Genomic DNA, 22252 nt, shown 5'->3' on the forward strand with positions numbered 1-22252 from the left:
CACCATCCCCTCCCCTGAAGCCCAGCATATCCTTCCATGGTGAAGCAGGCCCAAGCCACAGGGCCCCTGTGACCCTGTCACCGAGAGGAACACAGGTATTCCCCCCATGCTGCAGCGGCTGCAGGCACCTCTAGACCCCCTTGTGCTCTGAAATCTGGCCGGGTGTCCCACTGGGGCCAGATCTTATTCAAGCGCTTCACAGAGAAGCCACGTACACACCGTGGATCTATATGTTTAACTACCTGGATTAATCAGAGCATTGCTTCCCCTAGTAATGCCGTGCAGCTTGTTTTATGCATTTAAAAGACATCATTCCGAGTAGGGCTCTCCAGACTTCACCAGGCGGCTGAAGGGCCTGTCAGAGAGGGTACAGACCCCCAATTCCAGGGTCTGCACCCGAGGACTTTCTCTGCCGAATGGGTCGCCACTCTGACTTGCCTTTGCTTGTGGACCCTTGGCCCAGGTAGGGCAGAGCTCCTGGCTGGACTCCACCAGCCCCCAGGCCCATGACCGCATCCAGACCCTGCACCCTCTTATTTATTTATTTGGCTGCGCCGGGTCTTAGTTACGGCATGCAGGATCTTTAGTTGCGGCATGCAGGACCTTTAGTTGCGGCATACGGGATCTGGTTCCCTGACCAGGGATCGAACCCGGGCCCCCTGCATTGGGAACGCGGAGTCTTAACCACTGGACCACCAGGGCAGTCCCAGACCCTACACCCTCTTGAAGCTCACCTCCAAAGGAGGGTTCTGCCCTCTCCTCGGATCCCCACAGCCCTCGTCACGCTGATGACATCATGGTCACCCGGCTCTGGGCCCTCGGGCAGGGCCTGGGTCTGAAGTGGCTTTTCAGAGACCATGTGCGGAATAATCAGGAGGGTGGAGCAGCCTCCCGCTCCCATGGGCCGACTGCACGCCACCCACAAAGTGCTTGCGGACATTCCTCCACCATCCACTGCGTGGGACTCTCCCTACGTCCTATGAGGCAGCAAGTGCTATTCCTTCCCCTTTCCTGAAGAGGAAACTGAGGCACGGAGCTGTAAGACAACTGCCAGGGCCACAGAGCACCGAGGGCGGGGCTGCCCCCAGACAGGCCCTGTCCAGAGCCTGGGGGAGCACATCCTCCAAGCCCTAAAGCCTGAGGACAGGCGGTGGGGGCGGCACTTCCGGAAGGTCTGTCCCCAGTGGAGGTGGGGAGCCGTAACCTCCATCCCTCCCGCCAACGTGGATTGGTCGGGCCCTGTCCTGAGGGCTTCCTGGCTGAGGAGGCCCGGGGGGGGGGGGGGGGGGGGGGGGGGGGGGGGAAGGGGCCGGGACGGTCCAGGTCGGGGAGGGGGAGGGGGAGTAGCTGAGGTCACTGGAACTCAGCCTTGAACTCGGCTAGCTCAGGGATCCCCAGGGGTGCCGGAGGCCCGCACACTGGTGGCTTCTCCTCCCCAAGGGCCCTAGCCGGGGGGCGGGGTCGCAGAATATCCATCACACCGGTTTCCCAGACCAGGCAGGCCCCGCTTTCGGCCTCGGGTGGGTCCAGGCCCGGAAGGCCGGGCGGGGGCGGTTGGGCCGGGGCGGAGCTGGCGGAGGGGCCGGGCCGCCCCCTTCCAGCGAGGGCGGGCGGGAGGCCGGCGCCTTTAAACGCGGCGGGGCCGGCTACCCGCCACCGTCTGCCCAGAGGGAGCGGGCGCCTCCCCAGTGCCCCGCGTTCTCCGCGCCCCGGGCATGTCTCTGCGGTCCCGTCGCCCGCCCGCCTGAGCCGCCGGCGCGTGTGGCCGCGCTCCCGCCCGCGTTCCCTCCGTCGGCGCCCGGAGCAGCGGCCTCGGTGCGCCCCTGGCCGGTCCCCCGCGCTGCCGCCCGCCGCGGGCCCGTCCGCCATGCAGGCGCGGGCGCTGGTCCTGGCCGCTCTGGTCGCGCTGGCGCTGGCCCGGGAGCCCCTGGCCACGTCGTGCCCCGCGCGCTGCGACGTGTCGCGGTGCCCGAGTCCCCGCTGTCCCGGCGGCTACGTGCCCGACCTCTGCAACTGCTGCCTGGTGTGCGCCGCCGTCGAGGGCGAGCCGTGCGGCCGCGCCGTAGACTCTCCGTGCGGGGAGAGCCTGGAGTGTGTGCGCGGCGTGTGTCGGTGTCGCTGGGCGCACGCCGTGTGCGGCACGGACGGGCACACCTACGCCAACGTGTGCGCGCTGCAGGCGGCCAGCCGCCGCGCGCTGCAGCTCTCCGGGACGCCCGTGCGCCAGCTGCAGAAAGGCGCCTGCCCATCGGGTAAGCGCTCTCGGTCGGGCTGCTCCGCTGGCACTGCGGGGGTGGGGGGTGGAACGAAGCGGTCTCCTGGGGAAACAGGCTCAGAGCCGGGGCGGAGCCTCATTGTCCACACTCCCCGGGCACAAGTGATGGTTTCTTTGAGAAATCATCCAACCAGCCTTCTGGTCTTCCAGGTGGGGAAACTGAGGCTGGGAGAGGTAAAGTGCTGTCCCCAAGGTCACAGAAGTAGTCAACAGTGAAACCTGGTGCTCTCCTAACCACCCCGAGGGGCCTGGTCTAGCTCTACATCTCTCCAGCCTCTGGCCTCATCACAACTTACCCATGTTGTGTCTCATTTCCCCTGGTCCCCATGTCCCTGCCTGCCTGGGTGTCGGATGCAAAGCGATCCTTCCTGGCCTTAAATATCCAGTCTTGATATTCGAGAGACACCAATTGAGTGACAGGGGGTGTTTCCTTTCTTGTCTTGCCCTGCGCTTAAAACGCATGTCACCTGAGGGCTGTTTAGGAATGGGGAGCGGGCTTGTGGAGCCTCTGGACTGCTTGGAGCTCCGTGGGGACCTGCCGTCGGGGTAGGAAATTTCTCAGTCCCGTCACACCTTAGAACAGCCTCCCCTAACCTGGACTTGGCTCTGGGTTGCTTCTTGCCACACAGATTGACCCTGTGGAAGAAAATGCTGGCAAACCCTACTGTGCCCTTATTTGTTTGGGGCACCTCTTAGGAACGCAGGCTCCGGCGTCGGTTCCGCAGGTGCTCTGAGTGCAGCAGCCTGCGCTGGGCCCGGAGTTCACGGCGCTGGAGTTGTCAGGCCGCGGTGTGTGCCCCCAGCCCGCAGCTGCCCACCAGGAGATGCTGACCGCCAGAACAGGCTCTGCCGTGGGGAGCACGGCTGCCTGGAGTGCCGGGAAACCTTCAGGGGTGAGGGGCCTCTAAGCTGAATCCCCAAGGATGGGGACACGCCTTCCAGGTAGTGGGAGGGTTAGGCTTTCGGGGAAGGGAAGACAGCGTGAACCACCACGTGGGGCCATGTGCCTATGGTGAGCCACGTAGCCCAGAGCAGATGTTGTGCAGGGGAGGCGTGTGTGCGCGCGTGCACGTGTAGGCTTGTGAGAGACACCCAGGGCTGGGCGGCTTGGCTGGGACAGGACCACAAGTGGCCCATAAACGTCGTGTTTTCGGCTTCATCCTGTAGGCCAGGCTTCCCGAGTCATGTCTGGGATTCTGAAAATAAGTGTCCTGCGGCCCCAGAAGTCTGGGAAAGTAAACGCCGGCCCTGCAGTGGGGGTTCGCACTCCGCCTGAGTCCATCAGAGCTTCTGAGAAAACCTACAGCAAGGAAAAAAAAACCCACCAAACGATAAAACCCAGGGTTTCCCAAGAGAACTTCAACAGAGCTCTTTCCTGGCAGAACACGCGTGACCTCCTGGCACACCGGGGTTCCGGGGAGCCCAGGTTGGGAAGCGTTATGTGGGCTTAGCCATGATTACACGGGAGAGCCATGGAAAGGTTTTAAGAGAAGTGAGGGTGATGAGGTCAGTCTTGTGTTTGGATCGTGCCCAGGAGACCGGGAGCATGGTGCCACTCGATGCCATGGAGATGGGCGTTATCATTTCTTGAGCACCCATCGCACCTTCTGACGTGGGGCTCGGAACCAGCCGCCTGGTGGGTCTGGGAGGCAGAGGGCTCAGGGTGGGCCTGGCGCCTGCCCACTGCAGCTCGGTGGTGTCTGTGGTCCCCTTCCCAGTGCCAGCTCTCCCAAGTAGTGGGTGCTGTTAGAATCAGGCTCCAGGGTGCCGGGGATCAGCAGGGAGGTTGGAGGTGCTCTAGGCATTTTGAAACCTTTATTCTTGACTGAGGGAGTCCACGTCTGTGAAGCACCTTCTCTGTGTGTCCCGCTGGCCGTGGGCTGGTAACAAGGCCCCTGTAATGAGGCAGACCCCATCTGTGTCCTGGAGAAACTGACAGTGGGGGAAACAGGAGGGTGAGAAGAGGACAGTAGCTCAGTGGCCACAGACAGACGTCTGTCCAGCACCTGGGCTCAGTAGGTGCTGTGGAATGAAAGGCTGGCCCACGTGGTGGGCGTCCCTCCTTGCATACCTCCAGTGATGATGGGTTCACTACCTATCCGTGGAGCTCTTGTGTACTCCCATGTCTGTGCTAGGCACAGATACCACACGGTGTGGGTGAATATCTATCAATGGAAGAGTAAAACCCAGAGAACTGTGTGCAGAGGGTCTGCGGAGAGCAGAGGTGTCCCTTTTCACAGCCTCTCTGCCTACAGCTGCAGACAAATAGGCCTTCAAGCGTGCAGTTAAATCAGAATCTCAAGCCCTGGGCGGTTCACAACGTGGCATTTAATCATCAGCTTTCATCGTTCAGCCCCAGTGCAGGTGCCAACAGAGGCTCTCAGCTCTATTTACTTAAGCGCTTTGTTGGCTTTCGATTTTTAATCCTCTTAGCAGCTTCCTGGGGCCTTGTGGGTCTCAGAATTCTGCATTCAGGACTCATCAGGCATCCCCACTCCTCTCACTCCCCCTGCCCAGACAGCAGGGCTGAACTGCAGCATCTGGTAGCTCCTGGGGACTCGTGAAGAGCGAGGCGTCCAGCCAAGAGAAGCTTAAGGCCCGGGGTGCTGTGCAGCTGTGCTTTTCCCTCCAGGGCTTGGCCTGGGAAGCACCCTCGCCCTCCACGCTCACTGAGCTGGTCTGGAGGTGCACTGGGATCCCACAGCACCCCGTCCAGTCTGTCTTCCCAGGCCTCTCCCCTTCCCATGCACCTCCACACGGTGGCCCGAGGGAGCGGGTATGAGACGCACGTCTCCCCAGCCCAAAGCCCTGCTGTGACTCTGGGACCACTGGCTCTGGGACCAAGCAGGACTTCTGATGCAGCCTGCAGGCTCAGTACGTCCTGGCCTCTGCAGACTGCCCACCATCACCACCACCAGCTGAGTCCTTGTGAAATCCCTGATCATCTGTGTTGTGAGGGACAGATGACAATGTGTGGAACTCAGGGGAGGGAGAACCCATCTCCGGGATGGGGAAAGACATAGATCAGGGAAGGCTTCCTGGAGGAGGTGACATCTAAACAGCCATGGAGAGGTTGATGCAAAGAGAGCCTGTGCTGAGGAGGACAGCAGGAAATGCTGAGCGTAAGCTGGTGCCAGATGGAGGAGCTGTGAGGGTGACCCATCTTTAGGAGGTGAGGGACCCCTGAAGGCTTATGGGTAACAGGTTTACAGAGTGGGTACAGGGGCCCAGATAGTGCGAGTCTGGTGCCCTGAGGAGGAAGAACTGATGAGGCCTGAGCTAGGGGGACAGGCTCCAGAAGCATTAGTATCTCATGACTGAGGGGGGTAGGGGGTCAGGGTGGGTGGCGGGGCCTCTCCTGGAGCAGCGGGTTCGGAGAGCTGTGGTCAGGTTCTGGCGGGGGACTCTGGCATGGAGGGTGTCTAGTGGGGCACGGGGTTCCGTGACAAGAGCCTGGCTGGTGGGTGGCCCTGTCGGTGTGTTGGCGGCAGTATTGCTCCGTTTGTGTCGTTGAGAAGGGGTGGCCTAGGTTTGGGACAGGGTAGCAGGCTCATCACCCGTCCAGGCTTTGGGGGCCCCGCCATGACCTGTGGGGCCTGTGGAGCTCCACCCCCACCCAGCCCAAATCCAGGTCCGTCCTTGCCTTCAAGTCCACGTCCGAGGGGACCCAGCAGAGACGCCCAGCCGCTCTGGGGATGAACTGCCCTGACTTGGTCACACTGCGAGCACTGTGCTGGGTGAGCTGGAGCAAGGGTGTGGCAGACTCAACCCACTGGCTGCGTCCACCTGGCCTCACACGTACGTACCTCTCAGCTGCCGGGAGCTCTGGGGGAATGAGGCCAAGCAGAGATTCACTTGGCCTCCTTGGAAGCCTGGGGTTCATGCAGACTGGATGACGGAGTAGCCAGCGGCTGACCAAGTGAGCCGGTGTGTCCTGCCAGAGGGTCTGCAAGCGGCCTCCTCCTGGGCCTGCTCTGAGGGTGAGAAGCCACCAGCTTTTACCAGGGTCAAGGGCGAGACCTTGTGCTCTGGGCTAAACACGCATCGTGTCTGGGTGTTTTTGTCACGGCCCTTTAGAAGAAAAGACTCATCAAGGTATAGCGGGCTACCCAAGGTCACCAGGTGGGGAGGGACAGCTGTGCTGAACCCGGGTCCTCCTGCCTGTGCATCTGGTGTCCTGTACCCCGGGCAGGCCTCCAGCACCTGAGGAAGTGGCCTCCCTGCTTGGTTTTGATAAGGGTGTTGAATAAACATGTTGGAAAGAGAATAGAATCACAGACCCCTTGTCCTCAGTGTAGCAAAGATGTGGCCGGGACGTGTGGGTGTGTGCGCATCCCAAACTGAACGCCCGGTCTGGTGCAGAGGGTAGCAGTGCACAGCCTGCCCAACTGTATTCTCTAGCCCCTCTAGCAAATAATGGACAGAGCCACAACTGGGACCCAGTTCCGTTCCCGGCTGCTCAGGGGTGAGTCCCAGCTCTACCACTTCCCGTGGAGAGACGCCGCAAGTCTAAGTTATCCGCTCCTCAGTTTCTTCATCTGTGAAATGGGGACAACAGATCCTCCTCACTGGGTCATTGACAATCAACGAGATAATGAATTTCAAGTGCTTTGCACGATGTAAGCGTTAATTATTAGGCGTTAGTGGGAATAAACCTAGATGTTGACAAATGGACGTATCTGACATAAGCGGAGTTTGTGAGAGGAAGGTGGGGCAGTGGAGGACGGGAAGGATCTGGAGGGCAGTGTTTGTGGAGCGGCTGCCACGTGCCAGGCCCTGCCCACGGGGGTTCCACTGGCCTCGTTCAGTACCCATGTCACAGCTGAGGAGCCTGAACCCAGAGGAGTCAGCTGACGGACCAGTCAGGGCAGGGAGGGCTTCCTGTAAGAGGAGAACCAGGGGCTGACCCCACCTTGGCTTCCGTGGCTTGGGCGGCCCTGTGGGCATCCCGGAGTCCTGCCTGGCCTGTGGGGCGCCTTTGACAAAGCCCAAACGAGCTGATAGCCGAGCCCTCTCCTCCACAGGGTTGGCTGCAGCCCCAGTGGGATTCACAGCCAGAAAAGCCAGGCTGGCCCCTAAGCTGAGGACCGGCCAGGGCTGGGCTCTTCTGGGGGTGGGACAGCCAGTCCCCCTGGCTGAGGACCAGCACGGGGAGAGAGCCGTGCCGGGGGTCGGGGGTCTGGGACCTGGCTGCAGGCCTTGGCGGGTCTCCTGACCTCTCGGAGCCTTTTTCCTCACCTGTAAAATGGGTGAAGATTCCTGCCCTGCAGAACTGCTGTGAGAACTCCCCGCTATCATAAGTGCCCAGAACCCCGGCTGGCGTGGCTCACGGAGAGGGAGTTCCGGCTGCAGCCCTCAGCCCTGGGTTCCAGAGACGGGAGCCTGGGGGTCGCGGACAGCAGCATCGCCCCCGGGGAGCTGTAACCGCTGTCTTTGGCTGGGGGGAGACAGTTCACTCGGGGACAGGCATGTTTTCAAGAAAAAGAAAAACACAGGCAGGGAGCCGTCCTGGGAACTAATCAGACCCGGAAGACGGCTCTTGGGGCTTTGAAGCCTGCCCCTTGTGGGTGATGGGTGGGGCCTGGGGTGAGGGCGAGAGGCTGTGGGGGAGCCCCTGGTAATTCCCCTGCTCCCCTGCTGCTCTCCGCTCACCACTGTGGGTCAGGGGCGCCCAGCCCATGGGGACAGTCTTGAAGGACAGGTCTGGGAGGGGTCACCAGGTGCCTTGGGCCCCAGACGAGTGAGCTCGGTCACTGAGCCCACTGAGTCAGGTCAGGCTCCCCAGGGGAGGTGAGTTGGCCTGGGCCTGGCGGTGCTGAGGGAGGGACTGATTACAAAGGTTTGGGGGGACACTCAGAGCACACATGCTTGGGGAACCAGAGCCGAGGGTACCGGGTCGGGGGCGTGTGGCAGTAGCAAGGCTGCAGATGTAAATGGGACCTGGACACAGCCCTGCTGAGAGGTTGCCATCTGGCCTACAGGCTGTAGTCAGTGTTATGGACAGATGGGCGCAGCCTGGGACCTTGTGGGCACCTGCGGATGGCCCCTCCTTTCCCAGCTCTTACCTAACTACTGGGTGATGGGGGGGGGCGGTGTCTTCTGATTGCAGGAGGCAATAGAAGAAGGGGCAGTGACCTCAGAGTTAGAGGAAAGAACTGGGTCTCGGTCCTGGCTCTGCCCGTCGTGTGCTGGACGGGTGATGCACACGGTTGTGCAGGTTGCGCACTGCACAATTCCAAGGGAGGTAGTCACGCTGTGATGTTTGTTAAGAATGGTCCTGGAGTTGTGCAGTACACAACCCGTGCAGCAGGATCAGTGGCCCTGTGGGGTGTCTGGGCCAGTCACTGTCCCACCCTAGGCCTCGATTTCCCCATCCGTGCCATGGCAGTTGTGACTGTCCAGAGCTGACACATCATGGGTCCTCTTTAAGAGTCTGCCGCTGTGCCGGAAGCCCTGACACGCAGAGATGTGGGAGGTGGAGCCCCGGGCCCCGCCTGGCTCCCTGCCACCCCTTCTCCCCGTCCCTTTCCGCCCTGGCTGTGCCCCTTCCTCTTGCGGGAGGGCGCCACCGCTGGACACCTGGCCTTGTTTGCTTTGCTCTGTGTCGAGTCCTTCCTGACTAGAACTTCCAAAGCCTGTGGATTACAGCTCATTTTTGAAAACAAACAAAAGAAATGCTAACAGCTGAGTCTGGTCAAGACTGACTGTTGACTTCAGAACTTTGGCTCCAGGACAGTGTGAGGGCGGGGATGGGGGTTGTCAAAACCCCCAAATAAACAGCGTCTGCCTCCCAGCCGTGGGGCCCAAGGTTTTCATGTGGAAAGAGGCAGTGGGAACCACGTCTTCCCTTCCCACTGATTCATGGGATGATTCATCTGTGTGTGGGGAAGAGGACCAGGGAGCAGGCCCTGCCCGCCTCCCACCTCCTCCCCACCACCCACCTCGCCAGCTTAAAGAGACAGGGCCTGGCAGGGCCTGTGTCACCCGCCGGCTGACCCAGGAGCTCCGCAGGGGAGCCCCAGGCCGTGGGGGTCAGGGCGGGCGCGCGCTCTGAAGTCCATGGGACCTGGGGCTCTAGCTCCAGGCCTGTCTCCACCCTAAACCATCTTTGTCTCTGGCCTGTTTCCTGGGACACGCTGACGCTGCTCTTGTGAGGCTGCTCCCCGCAAAACCTGGTTAACAGGCTAAACAGTGTTCTCTGTGGTGGTGTTTGCAGACCTACTGTGTGCTGGGCCAGATGGGGTCATCCTCGTCCCTGGGTTAGGGTCAGGCCCTCCCTTCCGTGCCCCCTCTCAAGGGCTGCCTCGGGGGCTCACGTATGCTGCTTACAGCTGGGCTATCGGGGAATCCGGACATGTGTGTGTCCCGGAGGAGCTGGTGCCTGGGTGGGAGGTGAGCCCAGCCCGGCTTCCCCTCGGAGCTTCCACAGCCCGCCAGTCACCAGGGCCCTGCCGGGGATGCTGGGAAACACAGTCCGGCCTCTCGCTGTCTCACACCCCAGCCCAGCTCACAGCCCGTCCAGGCCTTCCTCTCTCTCTTCTGTTTCTTTCTATAGCTAACTTGCTCACGGGAGGACATTTGGAGAATCCACAAAAGAAAACAAAACCACTCGTGACTTGACCTCTGGCCCCGAATACCCACCGTGAAATATTCTGATGTGTTTCCCGCCAGCCTTTGGCCTGTGAATACTTTCCAGAGGGTTTTCGTTTTTAAATCATGAAATTGAGGGTCACCTATTTTAAGTGATCTCTGGAGAGGCCACATTGGAAAGAAAAGCATCTGGTGGGAGGCCGCCGTGCCGTCCAGATCTGCGGGGGGCCAGGTCGGCTCCTCGGCCGCTTGGGCAGCTCGGGGCGCTCAGCCTGCGGGACCTGCGCTGGGTCAGCCAGGGGCTGGACAGACGCGCCTAGAGCTTTGGAGTCCCTGAGATCTGGGATGGAGTCGCGTGGCAACGCAGCCTCTTCTGATCTGATGTGTTCACCCCTCCTCTGTCTTATTCACACTGGGCCCAGCTTGGAGTCAGCCGAACCCACCCGTAGCTGCCCTCGTGCGTGAGGCTGTGTCTTTGCATCTCTGTTCCCCTCCTGGTGTGCTCTTCCAGGCCTGGATTAGGGGTGCCACTGGACTCCCCCATCTCACCCTGGGCCTCCCCTTGTCCCGTCACTGGTGACGCAGTGCTGTGCCTGGCTGGTCACTGTCCTGTCCCCAGCACTGAGCGCACACACGGAAGGCACTCAGCATCCCTATGAGATTGAGTGTGGTAGGTGAGGCATTATGCTGGGAGCCCCAAGGAGGGCGGGAAGAAGACTGCCAGGGGGGCTGCCTGGAGGAGGTGAGATTTGAGCTGCATCCAGGACAGGCCAGAGCATCGTGGTAGGGAAAACTGGGGAGTGGTCCACGTGGGAATGGTGGGTGATGGAGCAGAGACTGGGGGTAAGTGGCCCCCACGGCTTACAGAGCAGGGAGGGGCGACACCTGGCCTCACCCACCTGGGCTTGCCCGTTCCAGCACGGCATGGTGGGCACGAGCCTTGGCCAGAGTAGATCCAGGCCTGGTGCCGAGTCCTCCCCACTGCCTGGGGTCCTCCGGGACCTTGGTGATGTGGGGATTGCCTAGCAGGGGAGCTTCTTGTCAGAGAGCAGAACCTGGAAGTCACCAGGGCCCTGCCGGGGATGGAAGGGGCAACAAGGTTGGTGGCTGGCTTCCTTCCCTGTGCCTTTAAGATAGAGCATGAATGCAGGTTCCCAGTGCCCTTGGGATTGGGCCGGCAGAGCTAGGCTCGGGCCCCACGGGCTAGCTGACAGGTAGCTTCTCCTCCAGAGTTTCAGGGACTGTTGGCTATCCACGTGGAAATAAACGTGCCTGACACCCACGTGTGCTGGGAGAGGCAGAGCCATGGCCCGGCATGGGCCTTGCCCACAAACACAACCTCTGAATCTTAGACACCATCCCTCCACTGGGCTTTGCCTCTGGGAGGAGGGCTCTGGGCACGGTGGTCCCTGGCGGCCGCAGTTTGATCATCAGGGAGCCACGAGGTGGCCGGCAGTGGGCCACGTCTCCCAGCCAGTCTCCAGCCACCCTGGATAGGCGGCCTTTGATTCAGGCTGACCGCAGGGGGCTGGGCCCGCCGTGACCGGTGCCCACAGGCTGGTTGAGAGGCAGACATCACAGGATCCGTGGGGTGGGCCCTGCTCGCCTCCCCGGACTGAGGAGCCCAAGGCAAGCTCTCCTCTGGGCCCCGAGTCCCAGCTCAGGCTTAATTCACAGTCAGGGCCTTGGGGGTCCACAGTGGGGAGGGGAGGGCCCTAAGGAAGGGAGCCCTGCAGCCCCTGTCAGGAGCCTGGTTCTCGAGCTGAGCCTCAGGTTTCCCCACCTTTAGGATGGAGCTGATGACCCCTGCCAGGGCTGCCCCCCTGGACAGCTGGGGAGATGAGTCGGGCTGCGGATGGGGACCGCATTTGTCCACGATGTTTATGCGGCACCTACTGTGGCCTTGCACCCTGCGCCTGTGCTGCACCCAGCCTGCTCCCTCCCGTCCCTTTGGAGAACCAGGAAAACCAGATTTTCTCTAGATCCTGATGCTCAGTCACTTCCCAGAGACCATCAAGAGACACCAGCTGCGAAGCTGGACCTTACGGGCCGAGCCCTCTTTGTTCGCCAACGTCAGGGAGCAGGGTGGGTGGTGGGCTCCCCCCAGCCCCTCCCACCCCTGCCGAGGCAGGGAGCGTTACAGTTGGCAAGTCACAGCCTGTTCCCACAGCTCCCTGGGGGATGGGGGCGGAGAGGCACCTTTGGTCTCACAGTTCAGGTGAGGTGTCGAGGCCCAGAGAGGGTAAGCGATTTGCCCAAAGCCACACAGCTGGAGCTCAGTGGTGCTCAGCCCAGTACTCATTTCAGGCCCTGGGAGCCCTTACAAGCAGGGCTGGGCAGCGTGGGTTCCAGACAGCGCCAGTCTCTGGCGGGTACCTGGGAGACCCCAGCACGTGCCCGAACAGGGTGACCAGAGGGGTGTGGGCCTTGTGCCACCCACACGTCTCGGGCCTGTGGTCCTGGCGAGCAGCAGCTCCACTGCTGACGGCAGCAGAAATCTGAGCCGGCGAATGTTCCAGGGAAGGTCGTGAGCTGCCTGGTAACCAGCCTGGGGCCTGGCTAAGTTAGACACAGATCAGGGTCGGGGCCCTGGCGACTCAGACAGCGGCAGCTGACCTGGCCCAGATGGGGGCCACGCCATGGCCAGGAGCGTGCAGCTCAGAAGGGACCACCCAGGGGCTTCTGCTGTAACCTTGTCCAGCCACTGCAGTAGCCCAAGGCCTGGAGGGACAGGCCAGAGCTGGCAAAGGGAAGGGTCGATTTCCTCACGCCAGGACGTTGCTGTATCTGAGAGAAAGGGCAACGGCCCAGGGGGACTAGCCCAGATCCAGCCTGAGTGTCACGTCAGTGCTGTGTGGCCCGGGGCAAGTGTTCTGACCTCTCTGAGCCTCCTGGCCGGCCTGGCGATGTGAGATGAGGTAGCTCAGCATTAACCATCCGTGGGGCAAGTGAGTCCCGCTTCCCAGATATCTGGGCCTCACTAAAGCACCTGGTTCTTCCTGCCAGTGCAGGTCTCCACCAGCTGACCAGCGCGCGGTACAAATTCAACTTCATTGCTGACGTGGTGGAGAAGATCGCGCCGGCCGTGGTCCACATAGAACTCTTCCTGAGGTACGTGGAGTCCCTCTCGCCCCTCCAAGGTCTCCCCCACATCTGCTGGGCCCAATGTAGACTCAGTTCTAGCATTGGGGGGCAGCAGAAACCAGAGCGGGCGTGGGGTCCGGCGGGCCTCGCTCAGACTGCCGAGCTGCTGGTGCCCTTGCGGGGGATGCCCCCTCCCTGACCCCCTCACCTGAGGAGACAGAGAGCACCTCTCAGGTGACCGGGCTGCGGAACGAGCAGGTGGGAGGTCGGGGGTTGCTCAGGTGTCACAGGGGTACTGCAAACCGCTGGCTCCTGTGGAATCCTGGGGTCTAGTCCCAAATTGACTTATACCCCCCAAAGAGAAGACACGAAGAGCGTGACTTTTGTCAAATTTAAAGTGTTTCTTCCATCGGGTTTCCTAACCTTTTGGCCAGTAGCAGCCCAGATGAGACACACAGGGTCAGAACCCCACTCCATCCTGTTGGGGTCGGAGGCAGCGTGTGCCACGCTGCCCGAGGGGACGGTCACTGAGGCCTCGACCACGACCCCAGGGCCTTGCTCGTCTTCACAGCACTCTCCCCAAGTGGTGGAGGCCGGCCAGTGTCATTATGCCCACCTGAGGCACAGAGGACCAGGTGGCCCTGGGGGTTCCCAGGAGTGGGCAGAATTGCTCGTGCCCTGACTCCTGGCCCCAGCACAGGGCCCCCTGCTCGCCGGCTGTGGAGCTTGGGTAGTGGGAGCCCTCGTCACTGGGCAGGACTGCCCCCCATCTCTGGAGGGCAGGGACCGTGCTCACCGCTGAATGCTCCATGCAGGGTGGGGCGGGGGAGACTAATGGTGTGAGCTCAGCAATGTCGTCAGACGCCTGCTGTGTGCCCATCGCCGCGCGGGCTGCCTTTCCTACAGTTCCTATGCTGCTCCAAACAGCCCTGCCGTGTGCCCACCTCCTAAAGGAGAGGCAGAGACCAGGCAGCCTGTCCCTTAGCGCTGACAGCCTATGCACCTTCCCATGAATCCGTAAGGCGGGCTCCCGCGTTCGCATTTTCTGGATGTGGAAACAGAGGCCCGGGGAACTGCCCCAGGCTCAGCGCTGCAGAGCTGCCCCAAGTCTCTTGGACCTCAGAGCTGAGCCCATCCCCCTGCGATACGCTGACCCCTCACTGTCCTTTCCACGGGCCCCAGACCCTGAGTCGTGTCATTAAGGAAATGACAACTGGACATGTGAGTGGCACGTCCCTGGCCTTGCAGGTGGCTTGGAGGGGGCAGCGTCTTTCCAGAAAGCCCCAGGCATCAGACCCCCAAACCAGCAGGGCAGGCGGTGATGCCATTTCCATGTCAGCCTTGGAGGCTGATGTCCACATGGTGAGGCCAAGGCGGCCGAGATCCCAGACACCAGAAAATGATGCACCTCTGGCTGTGACCCTGGAGCCGGAGAGGAGGCCCTGGGCTGCCTGGGGCCCTTCTGCAGACACTCGACAAATCCTACACATGGCAGCCCCGCGGGGCTCAGGTGCGGCTGCCACTCAGGGGCCCACATGGAACGAGGCGGGGGCAGAAGCTGGTTGCTGGCGTGAGTGGACAGATGCTCCGGTCACCCTGCAGAGGGGCCAAGGGACCAGGCTGCCTGGTTCAGACCCCTGCTGTGCCCTTTCCCTGCCTGCCCCGGGCAGCTGGTTCATGTCACTGGTCCTGTTTCCCCACCTGCCTACCTTGTAGGGCGGCTGTGAGCGCGAAATGACTTGGTCCCTGGCTCAGAGGGAGCTCTTGGTGACATTAGCTGTCCCTGGTCCTGCTGATGCTGAGGTGGTGTTTCTGCACCTCCTAGAGACCCACTCCCCGGAGACGTCCTGCCATCCCTGCTCCTTCCCTCCCGTTGTCTCTGCCAAGCAGCCTCAGGCCCCGATGATCTGCTCCATGCAGTCCCCGCACTGGGGTCCCAGAGGCGACCGACCCCCCTCCCGGGGGGCGTCCCGGGCTGTGTCGGGCATCCTGGGAGCTGAGGTTGCTACTCTGAGGGCCCCAGCCGCGGCGGGGTGCTGTCCCCCACCAGAGGATGCTGACGCGGGCCCCATGCCAGCTGCATCACCTGTTCCATCCCATCTCACGGAGGCAGATGCTAAGGCGGGTGTCCCTGCCCTGCCACGTCCAGGGCTCCCCCTGTAGGCACGTGGCGTGGAATTCACGGAACGGAGCCTCGCCAGCTCTGCTCCTCGCGCCAGCTGGGGCTTCAGGGTAGGCAGCAGTGGGGAGGCACCCGAGGGAGGTGGGAGCACGCTCCCCTCAGTGTTTAGACCCTCTCTCTGCGCAGCCAGAGATCTGGGACACTGACATTCCCTGGGGACCTGCTGTGTGACAGTCCACGGAGGCCCGGTCACATCCTGCATCTTCCCTATGCCAGGAGCAGCCCTGCTTGTTGACCAACTGCCTGCAGGCCCCCGGCTCAGTGGAGCCGGTGTTGTTAGCCCATTGCCTAGATGGGGAGACTGAGGCTCAGAGGGGCCGGCCTCCTGCCCACAGTCAGGCAGATGTGCGTGGGGGCTGGACTTGAGGTTAGAATCATGGTCTGTCTGGCTCCAGGGCAGGAAGCGCCTGGTGTGTCGTCACGGGTCTGACGTTCACGGGCCTCCCGACTCATCCTCGCGGATGGCGAGTCGCAGATCGTGGGCCCCTCTTTGTGGCCGTGAAACGGGTCTAGACTTTATGACCTGGCCGAGGCCACAGCCAGGAGGTGGCACAGCTGGGATTCGACCCCGGCCCACCGCTGCGGCCGACCCCCGCCCCAGTCCTGAATGCCCGCTGCTGCGGCCGACCCCCGCCCCAGTCCTGAGCGCCCGCCGCTCGCCTCCCTGCAGACACCCTCTGTTCGGCCGCAACGTGCCCCTGTCCAGCGGCTCAGGCTTCATCATGTCAGAGGCTGGTTTGATCGTCACCAACGCCCACGTGGTGTCCAGCACCAACACCGTCTCGGGCCGGCAGCAGCTCAAGGTGCAGCTGCAGAACGGTGACACCTACGAGGCCACCATCAAAGACATCGACAAGAAGTCAGACATCGCCACCATCAAGATCCACCCCAAGGTGAGTGGGCGGCGGGGGAGGGGGGCCCTTCCTGGGCGGCGGGGGAGGGGGGCCCTTCCTGGACGGCGGGGGAGGGGGGCCCTTCCTGGGCGGCGGGGGAGGGGAGCCCTTCCTGGACCCCAGGGCTCTGAGACGCGCTGGCCCAGCCCTCCCGTCGGACGCTCGGAGGAACTGAGACCCCCGGGGACCGGCGATGTGTCCCCAGTCTTGGGTCTAGTCAGACTAGAACCCGGGCGTCCGGACATCGCCCTGCGCTTCCCCTGAGCCACCCGTGCAGGGCAGAGCTGGCTCTGTGCCGCCCGTAGCCACTCCCACACGGAGGGTCTCCGAGGCCCAGGACACTTCCGTTGTCCCTCCCGGGCCCATTCCTGGGGATGCCACTGTCCCCGTGGGGGTGACAGAGGCCAGTGGGGAGCACTTGGGATACTTGTCCCCCTCCATCCCCCCACTTGCACATCGGCACCCCAGCTGAGCAGGCAGACCCACCCCGGGGCCACAGTGCTCCTCCGTGACTCCCACTGGCCATTTCTGGGAGGCCAGCCTGTGTACAGCCCCCCATCCCCACCATAGCCCTTGGCGGGAGGGGAGCCAGTGTCCGGCTATTTCAGAGGGGAAACTGAGGCCTGGGGAGTCAGGTGATTGCCCGAGGTCAGTCTAACCAAGGGGCCCACTCAGCTAAGTCCTAGACTCCCTCCAGCGAGTTTCTTGTCGTCCAGCGCTGTGGTCACGACTCTGTGGGCCACTGCGGGCTCACCGACGGTGACCTGTGCCCTACCTACGCCGTGAGGCCCCTGAGGGGCGGCCCGTCTGGGCTGGCGAGTCCAGCTTGCCTGAGTCTGAACCTGGTTTCTGCTCTCTCTGAATAAAGCTGCCAGCACTTGAGATGATCGGTCTTTTGCACGGAGGTGTCCTCTTACCCGATCACGGGAGAGGAGGTTTAGCGGCTCCACGCCGCTATCCTAACGGAGACCCTTGCCCACTTTTGAGCCCTTTCCCAGTAGTTATTGAGTCTGGGAACACCATGTCCATTTCAAAGATGAGAAAACTGGGGCTGGGGGAGGAGGGATGTGCTCAAGGACAGAGGCTGGCACACTTCTGTGAAGCACCAGGTAGTAAATGATCTAGTCTTCACGGGCCCTGTGGTCTCTGTAGCAACTGCTCTGCACTGGACTGGGAAAATAGCCACAGGCCAGCTGGCTGGGCTGTGGTCCAAGAAAAGATTATTTACAGAAGAGGCTGCTGGATTGGGCTGGATTCGCCCAAGGGCCACAGTTTGCGACCCCTGCCCAAGGACCCCTGTGGGGAGAGGTAGAGCTGGATGAGACCCTAGGTCTGGCTGTCTCTGGGTCTCTCCCCTTCCAGGCACTGCAATCCCAGGGGGGGCAGGGGCGCACCCCAGCGGCCACCTGGGGCCAAAGATGCCAGCAGAGTCAGTAAGACCCAGGTGCCCCGCTGCCCAGAGATGCCCAGCGCCTGCAGCGGTTCTCATGATGGCAGGTCTGCCTCTTAGCCTCCGAGCCCTGCACGTGGCATCACACCAAGCTCTGGGGAAAGCTGCCGACCCGCGTTGTCCCTCTGGGTCCTCACCCCGACTGCAGCGCCCCGTTCCTCCACCTGGGACCCTTCGTGCCACTCACTGAGGCTTCGCCGTCCAGCAGCACAGAAGGTGGCGTGTTGAGACCCCACGTCTCCCACGTGGGCACAGCCACTTGGGGTCACCTTAACCCGCCCGGAGGTCCCCTCGCTCCGTTTACAGGCGTTTACCTTTCCACCTTTGTCAAGAGCTGCTATGAAAAACAGGGGAAAATTCTTACTTGACGTGGTGGCACTGCATAAAAAGGGGAGACTCCTGACATGGGAGCAGGGAGCAGAGGCCAGATGGAACCCACAGTGCCGAGGGTCCACGGTGCGGGAGCCTGCCCCCCGACTTCCAGAGTTAGCCGAGGGCCCTGGGATCTGAGCGCGGCCGTCTCCGGGGCTTCTCTTCCTTTTTCCATTGTGTAGTTTAGAAGCTTTACTCCCCTGCACAATCAGCACATGGATTTCATGTTATTTAGTTTACCTGGAAGTTTGCTTCCTGCAGTTGCCTTTGTCACTGACGCACCATTGGTGGGGAAACTCCAGCACCTTGTAGAGAAGACTTTTATCTGGAAATAAGGACAGACCCACAGGAAGCTGCAGAAGTGGTGCTGAGGGGTCCCACGTGCCGCCCCTCCCCCCGGGGTGACGTCTGACATGAGGGGTGCAGCATCAAAACCAGGAAACCCTCCAAGCTCACGGGCATCTCCTCCTCTGAGCTTGTCCCCTGCAGCTTCCAGAACATGGAGACAAATAAGGCACGGCCCCTCTCAGAGCTCCCAGTCCAGCTGCAGAGTCAGACAGACAGACAGACAGAGAGGCCCCGCTGGCTCCAGGAGAAAACAGGAGAGGAGAATGCAGGTGTCCTCGGCGTGCAGAGGCGGGACGGGGCTGCAGAGCGTGGTTAAGTTGCTTTATCTGTCTGGCCTCAGCTTCCCTGTGTGTCTGTATTGGGAGGTCAGGTTGAGCTGCATCAGATTCCAAAACCAGTTTCGCGGGTCCCCACTGGGCTCCAGGGCTCGCGCAGACCCCATTCCACACGTCAGTGTGTGCATTTTCCAGGCGCTGCTGTCCATGGCTTTTGTCGGATTTTCAGAGGGATCTGGGACCATTGAACCACTGGGCTCAGTGACCCTGGAGGCCGTACCCCACTCGACCCTCTGTGCAGTCTCCCTATGACAGACCCCTGAGGCCCGCCCTAGGGAGACCTGTGGTTACTGGGGGGCTGAGCCCCTGCTCTGTGAACGCCAGCCCTGGGTCTCGTGGCCACCACGGGGCAGCCAGACTTTCCTTGGTCTGCAGCCCTGACTGATGGCTCTGTCCAGCTGCTCCAGGGACCACCCTGCCGGGGGCCTGGACATGATCTGGCTCTGGTCCCACCAAAGGCCGACAGCTGAGCCCCCCCTCCCCGTGTCCTTCCCCCCTCCCCCCAGAAAAAGCTCCCGGCGCTGTTGCTGGGCCACTCGGCAGACCTGCGGCCCGGCGAGTTTGTGGTGGCCATTGGTAGCCCCTTCGCCCTGCAGAACACCGTGACCACGGGCATCGTCAGCACGGCCCAGCGGGACGGCCGGGAGCTGGGCCTCCGGGACTCAGACATGGACTACATCCAGACGGATGCCATCATCAACGTGAGCGTCCACCATAGCCACGGGGCCCTGTCCCAGAGCCCTCTCCATCCCCGGACGCACCCACGGGCTCTGGAGCTCTGACTCCCTGTGACTTCTACCCATGGGTGCCAGGCTGGCCCTGGGAGTTAGAGGCTGCTGCCCTGGCCCGGGACAGCCCTTCAGGGATATAGAGGCGTAGCCAAGGCCCCTGGAATACCTTTGCCCAAATACACAGCCCGGCCAACATTGATTATTACTATTATTGTTATTATTACTATCATGTTGGATGGCAGCTTTTGCATTCACAAAGCACTTTGACGCCCGGCGCCTGCCTCTCTGGCTTTGCCGTGGTTCAGACCCTCTTCTGGAAGCGTTAGTCTTTGAGAGACTCCTCGAGGCTGGCGGGGTGAGAAATGGTGCCCCATCCTGCGTCCGCCAGCTGCTGCTCCCCCTGTGGATGTGAGGCTGCAGGGAGCCCATGAGGTCTGTGCAGACAGCCCTGGGCAGGTCAGACCCTGATGATCAGACGGCCGTGCACTTGGCCTGTGTGGGCCTCAGTTTTCTTATCTATGAAATGGGAGACAGTGATGAGGCCTTTCGACGTTGTCCGGGGATGACATTCGATTACATGTTTCTGTGCTGGTTGGAACGGTAGTTGGAAGAAAAAGCTTCAGGAGCCCTCGGGGTCGGGGGGCTCAGGGCACAGCTCATGTCGAATTGCTTCCCCCTGCAGTACGGGAACTCCGGGGGACCGCTGGTGAACCTGGTAAGTGTCCCCTAGAGCAGGGGCCTCGGGTTCTCGGGGGCTCTGCTCACATGGCGGGTGGGGCACAGCCTCGAGGCAGGCGTGGGACCCAGAACACGGCCAACAGCCTGGAGGCCCAGGAGGAGGATGTGACCCCGAGCATGTGCTGCCCCGTACCCCCAGGGGAGCTGGTGCTGTCAGAGGAGTGAGGGACACCCCAAGAACAGCAGCCCAGGCCGGGGCTGTGTGCCTGTGGTGGACCTGGGGCAGGGGACACAGGTTGGGGACGAGTCACCCCCTCTGGGTCCCCCTGTTGTTGTGTTGACAGGAGACGAGATGGGCGTGCCACGCACCTCGGCACCCAGGCTCCCTGGGTTTGGTCCCTGCGTCTGGGCCGTGTAAGGATAGACCAGACCAGCTGAGGTCCAGCCCTCTCTAAGACACAGATGCCTGTTCCCCCAGTGCCAGATCCCAGGGGAACGCCTTAGCCTTGCCATTCAGGCAGTACTCGGGAGGGGACCCATCCAAGGACGGGGTCAGGCAGGGACACACCCAAGCACGGTGTGAGGAGTAGGGAGGGCTCCAGAGGGACACCGGGCCGGGGGACCTGGCAGCTGACATGGGATCCGGGAGGGCTTCCTGGAGGCGGGAGCATCTCGTCTGGGCTGTGGAGATGGAGGGTTTGGGTGGATGGGGACGTGCAGGAGAAAGATATTCCAGGGCGAGGGCAGAGCACGGGCACGGGGTGGAGGCGTACAGGCAGGTGTCGCTGCTGGACCAACAGGTGGGAAACAGTGCAAGGAGGCTGGTGCGCCACGTCCTGACGCGGAGGGTGCGTCTCCCCGCGCCCTGACAAGCCCTAGGCTCTTCCAGCAGTGCTGAGGCCATAGCGCTGGTGTTCAGGAAAGCTCATGTGGGAGGACCTTAGGCCAGAGTTCAGGAGGCCACGCCCTGTGGTCCAGGCGGAGGGGGATGGGCATACAGGGCCCATGAGAGACTCTCCGTCCCTGGATCCTCTCCTGGCCTGGTCCTCCCACCTCACGGCTCCTAGGGAACAGGTGGGGATGGGCACTTGGGGGACCAGGCAGGCGAAGTATGCCTTTGTCCAAAGCTCTGCGGCAGGCCCCAGAGGGGACCCCTGGTGACCAGGCCAGGCCGTGGCCTGGGTGTCATGTGCAGACGTCACCCCCGAGGTGAACAGGAGAGCCAGGGCAGGGGTGCCTGCCGGGCTGAGGGAGGGGCTAGGTCCAGGAGAGAGGCCTCAGGCTGCAGATCTGGCCAAGCTACGCCAGCCTCGTGACGGGCAGGGCAGGGCAGGGTGGGCGCCCAGCTCCAAAGGGACAGAAAGGAGGGGGGATGCTGGGGCGGCCCTGGGCCCCCTTGCCCCCCCTGCTTCTAGAAGGCGGGGTTGGGGGGTCCCACAGTCCTCACCACGTCCCTCTTGGCCTCAGCCCCTTGGAATGCTGCCTGGGGGCGTCCTCGGTCAGTGGGCTCTGCTTCTCAGGGGCAGACTGCAAGCCTCCCCGGCCGACACTCTCCAGCGATGGGGGCGGGGTCAGCTCTGGAGGCAAATGGCAGGAGAGGTGGGGGTCCCTGACCCAGGTGTGAACCCCAGAGCACCTTTTCGGAGCTTCTCAGGGAGGGTGCTGATGGCCAGGATCCCCTCTGGGAGCCGAGCCGCGGACACGCTGCTCTGCCGCTGAGGGCAGAGGTCGCCTGGGCTCCCCGAGTGACCACCCTCTCTGATCACCTGCCCAGGACGGCGAGGTCATTGGCATCAACACGCTCAAGGTTGCGGCCGGCATCTCCTTCGCCATCCCCTCAGACCGCATCACGCGCTTCCTCACGGAGTTCCAGGACAAGCACGGCAAAGGTACGCAGCTCCCACGTGGAGGCAGGGAGGCTGTCCCAGGGCTGAGCCCACAGCCTCCCGCCGGGCCAGGAGATCCTGTGGTGCTGTGTGCCCACGCTCACTCCTGACCCCCTCCTGATGTCCCGAGACCCCCGCCCCGGGATACCTCAGCCTCTTTCAGGACTTCCACTTCATGGCCGCGTTCACCCCTACCCCTCCAGACTGGCCCCTCTGGCTGGGGAGCATCAACCTCACCTCCCCCCTCCAGGGGTCTGGCCCCTGGGCTTCGCTTGTCTGGGCTGCTCTGTAGTTGTCAGAACCCAGTGCTTCCTTCCTTCCATCAACTCACCCACCCACCCACACAACTGCCCACCCACCCACCCATCCCTTCACCCACCAACACACCCATCCCTTCACCCACCAACACACCCATCCCTTCACCCACC

The 22252-nt window shown here is 62.2% G+C and overlaps 1 protein-coding gene across 2 annotated transcripts in view; it reads left to right on the forward strand.

The window, feature by feature from the left end:
* The first annotated feature begins 1658 nt into the window (after nt 1–1658).
* Nucleotides 1659–22252, forward strand: part of HTRA3 (HtrA serine peptidase 3) — a 29930-nt gene continuing 9336 nt past the window's right edge. For both annotated transcript variants that reach the window (XM_027103807.1, XM_027103808.1), the window contains exons 1-6: nt 1659–2252; nt 12877–12976; nt 15802–16024; nt 19036–19230; nt 19943–19975; nt 21713–21827. In XM_027103807.1, the coding sequence (XP_026959608.1) occupies nt 1868–2252; nt 12877–12976; nt 15802–16024; nt 19036–19230; nt 19943–19975; nt 21713–21827 (1051 nt within the window). In that variant the 5' untranslated portion in view covers nt 1659–1867. The remainder of the gene's footprint in view (nt 2253–12876; nt 12977–15801; nt 16025–19035; nt 19231–19942; nt 19976–21712; nt 21828–22252) is intronic.

This window comes from Aethalodelphis obliquidens, unplaced genomic scaffold, assembly GCF_003676395.1.
Source record: "Aethalodelphis obliquidens isolate GAN/ISIS:26980383/991018 unplaced genomic scaffold, ASM367639v1 scaffold6, whole genome shotgun sequence".
Taxonomy (NCBI): Eukaryota; Metazoa; Chordata; class Mammalia; order Artiodactyla; family Delphinidae; genus Aethalodelphis; species Aethalodelphis obliquidens.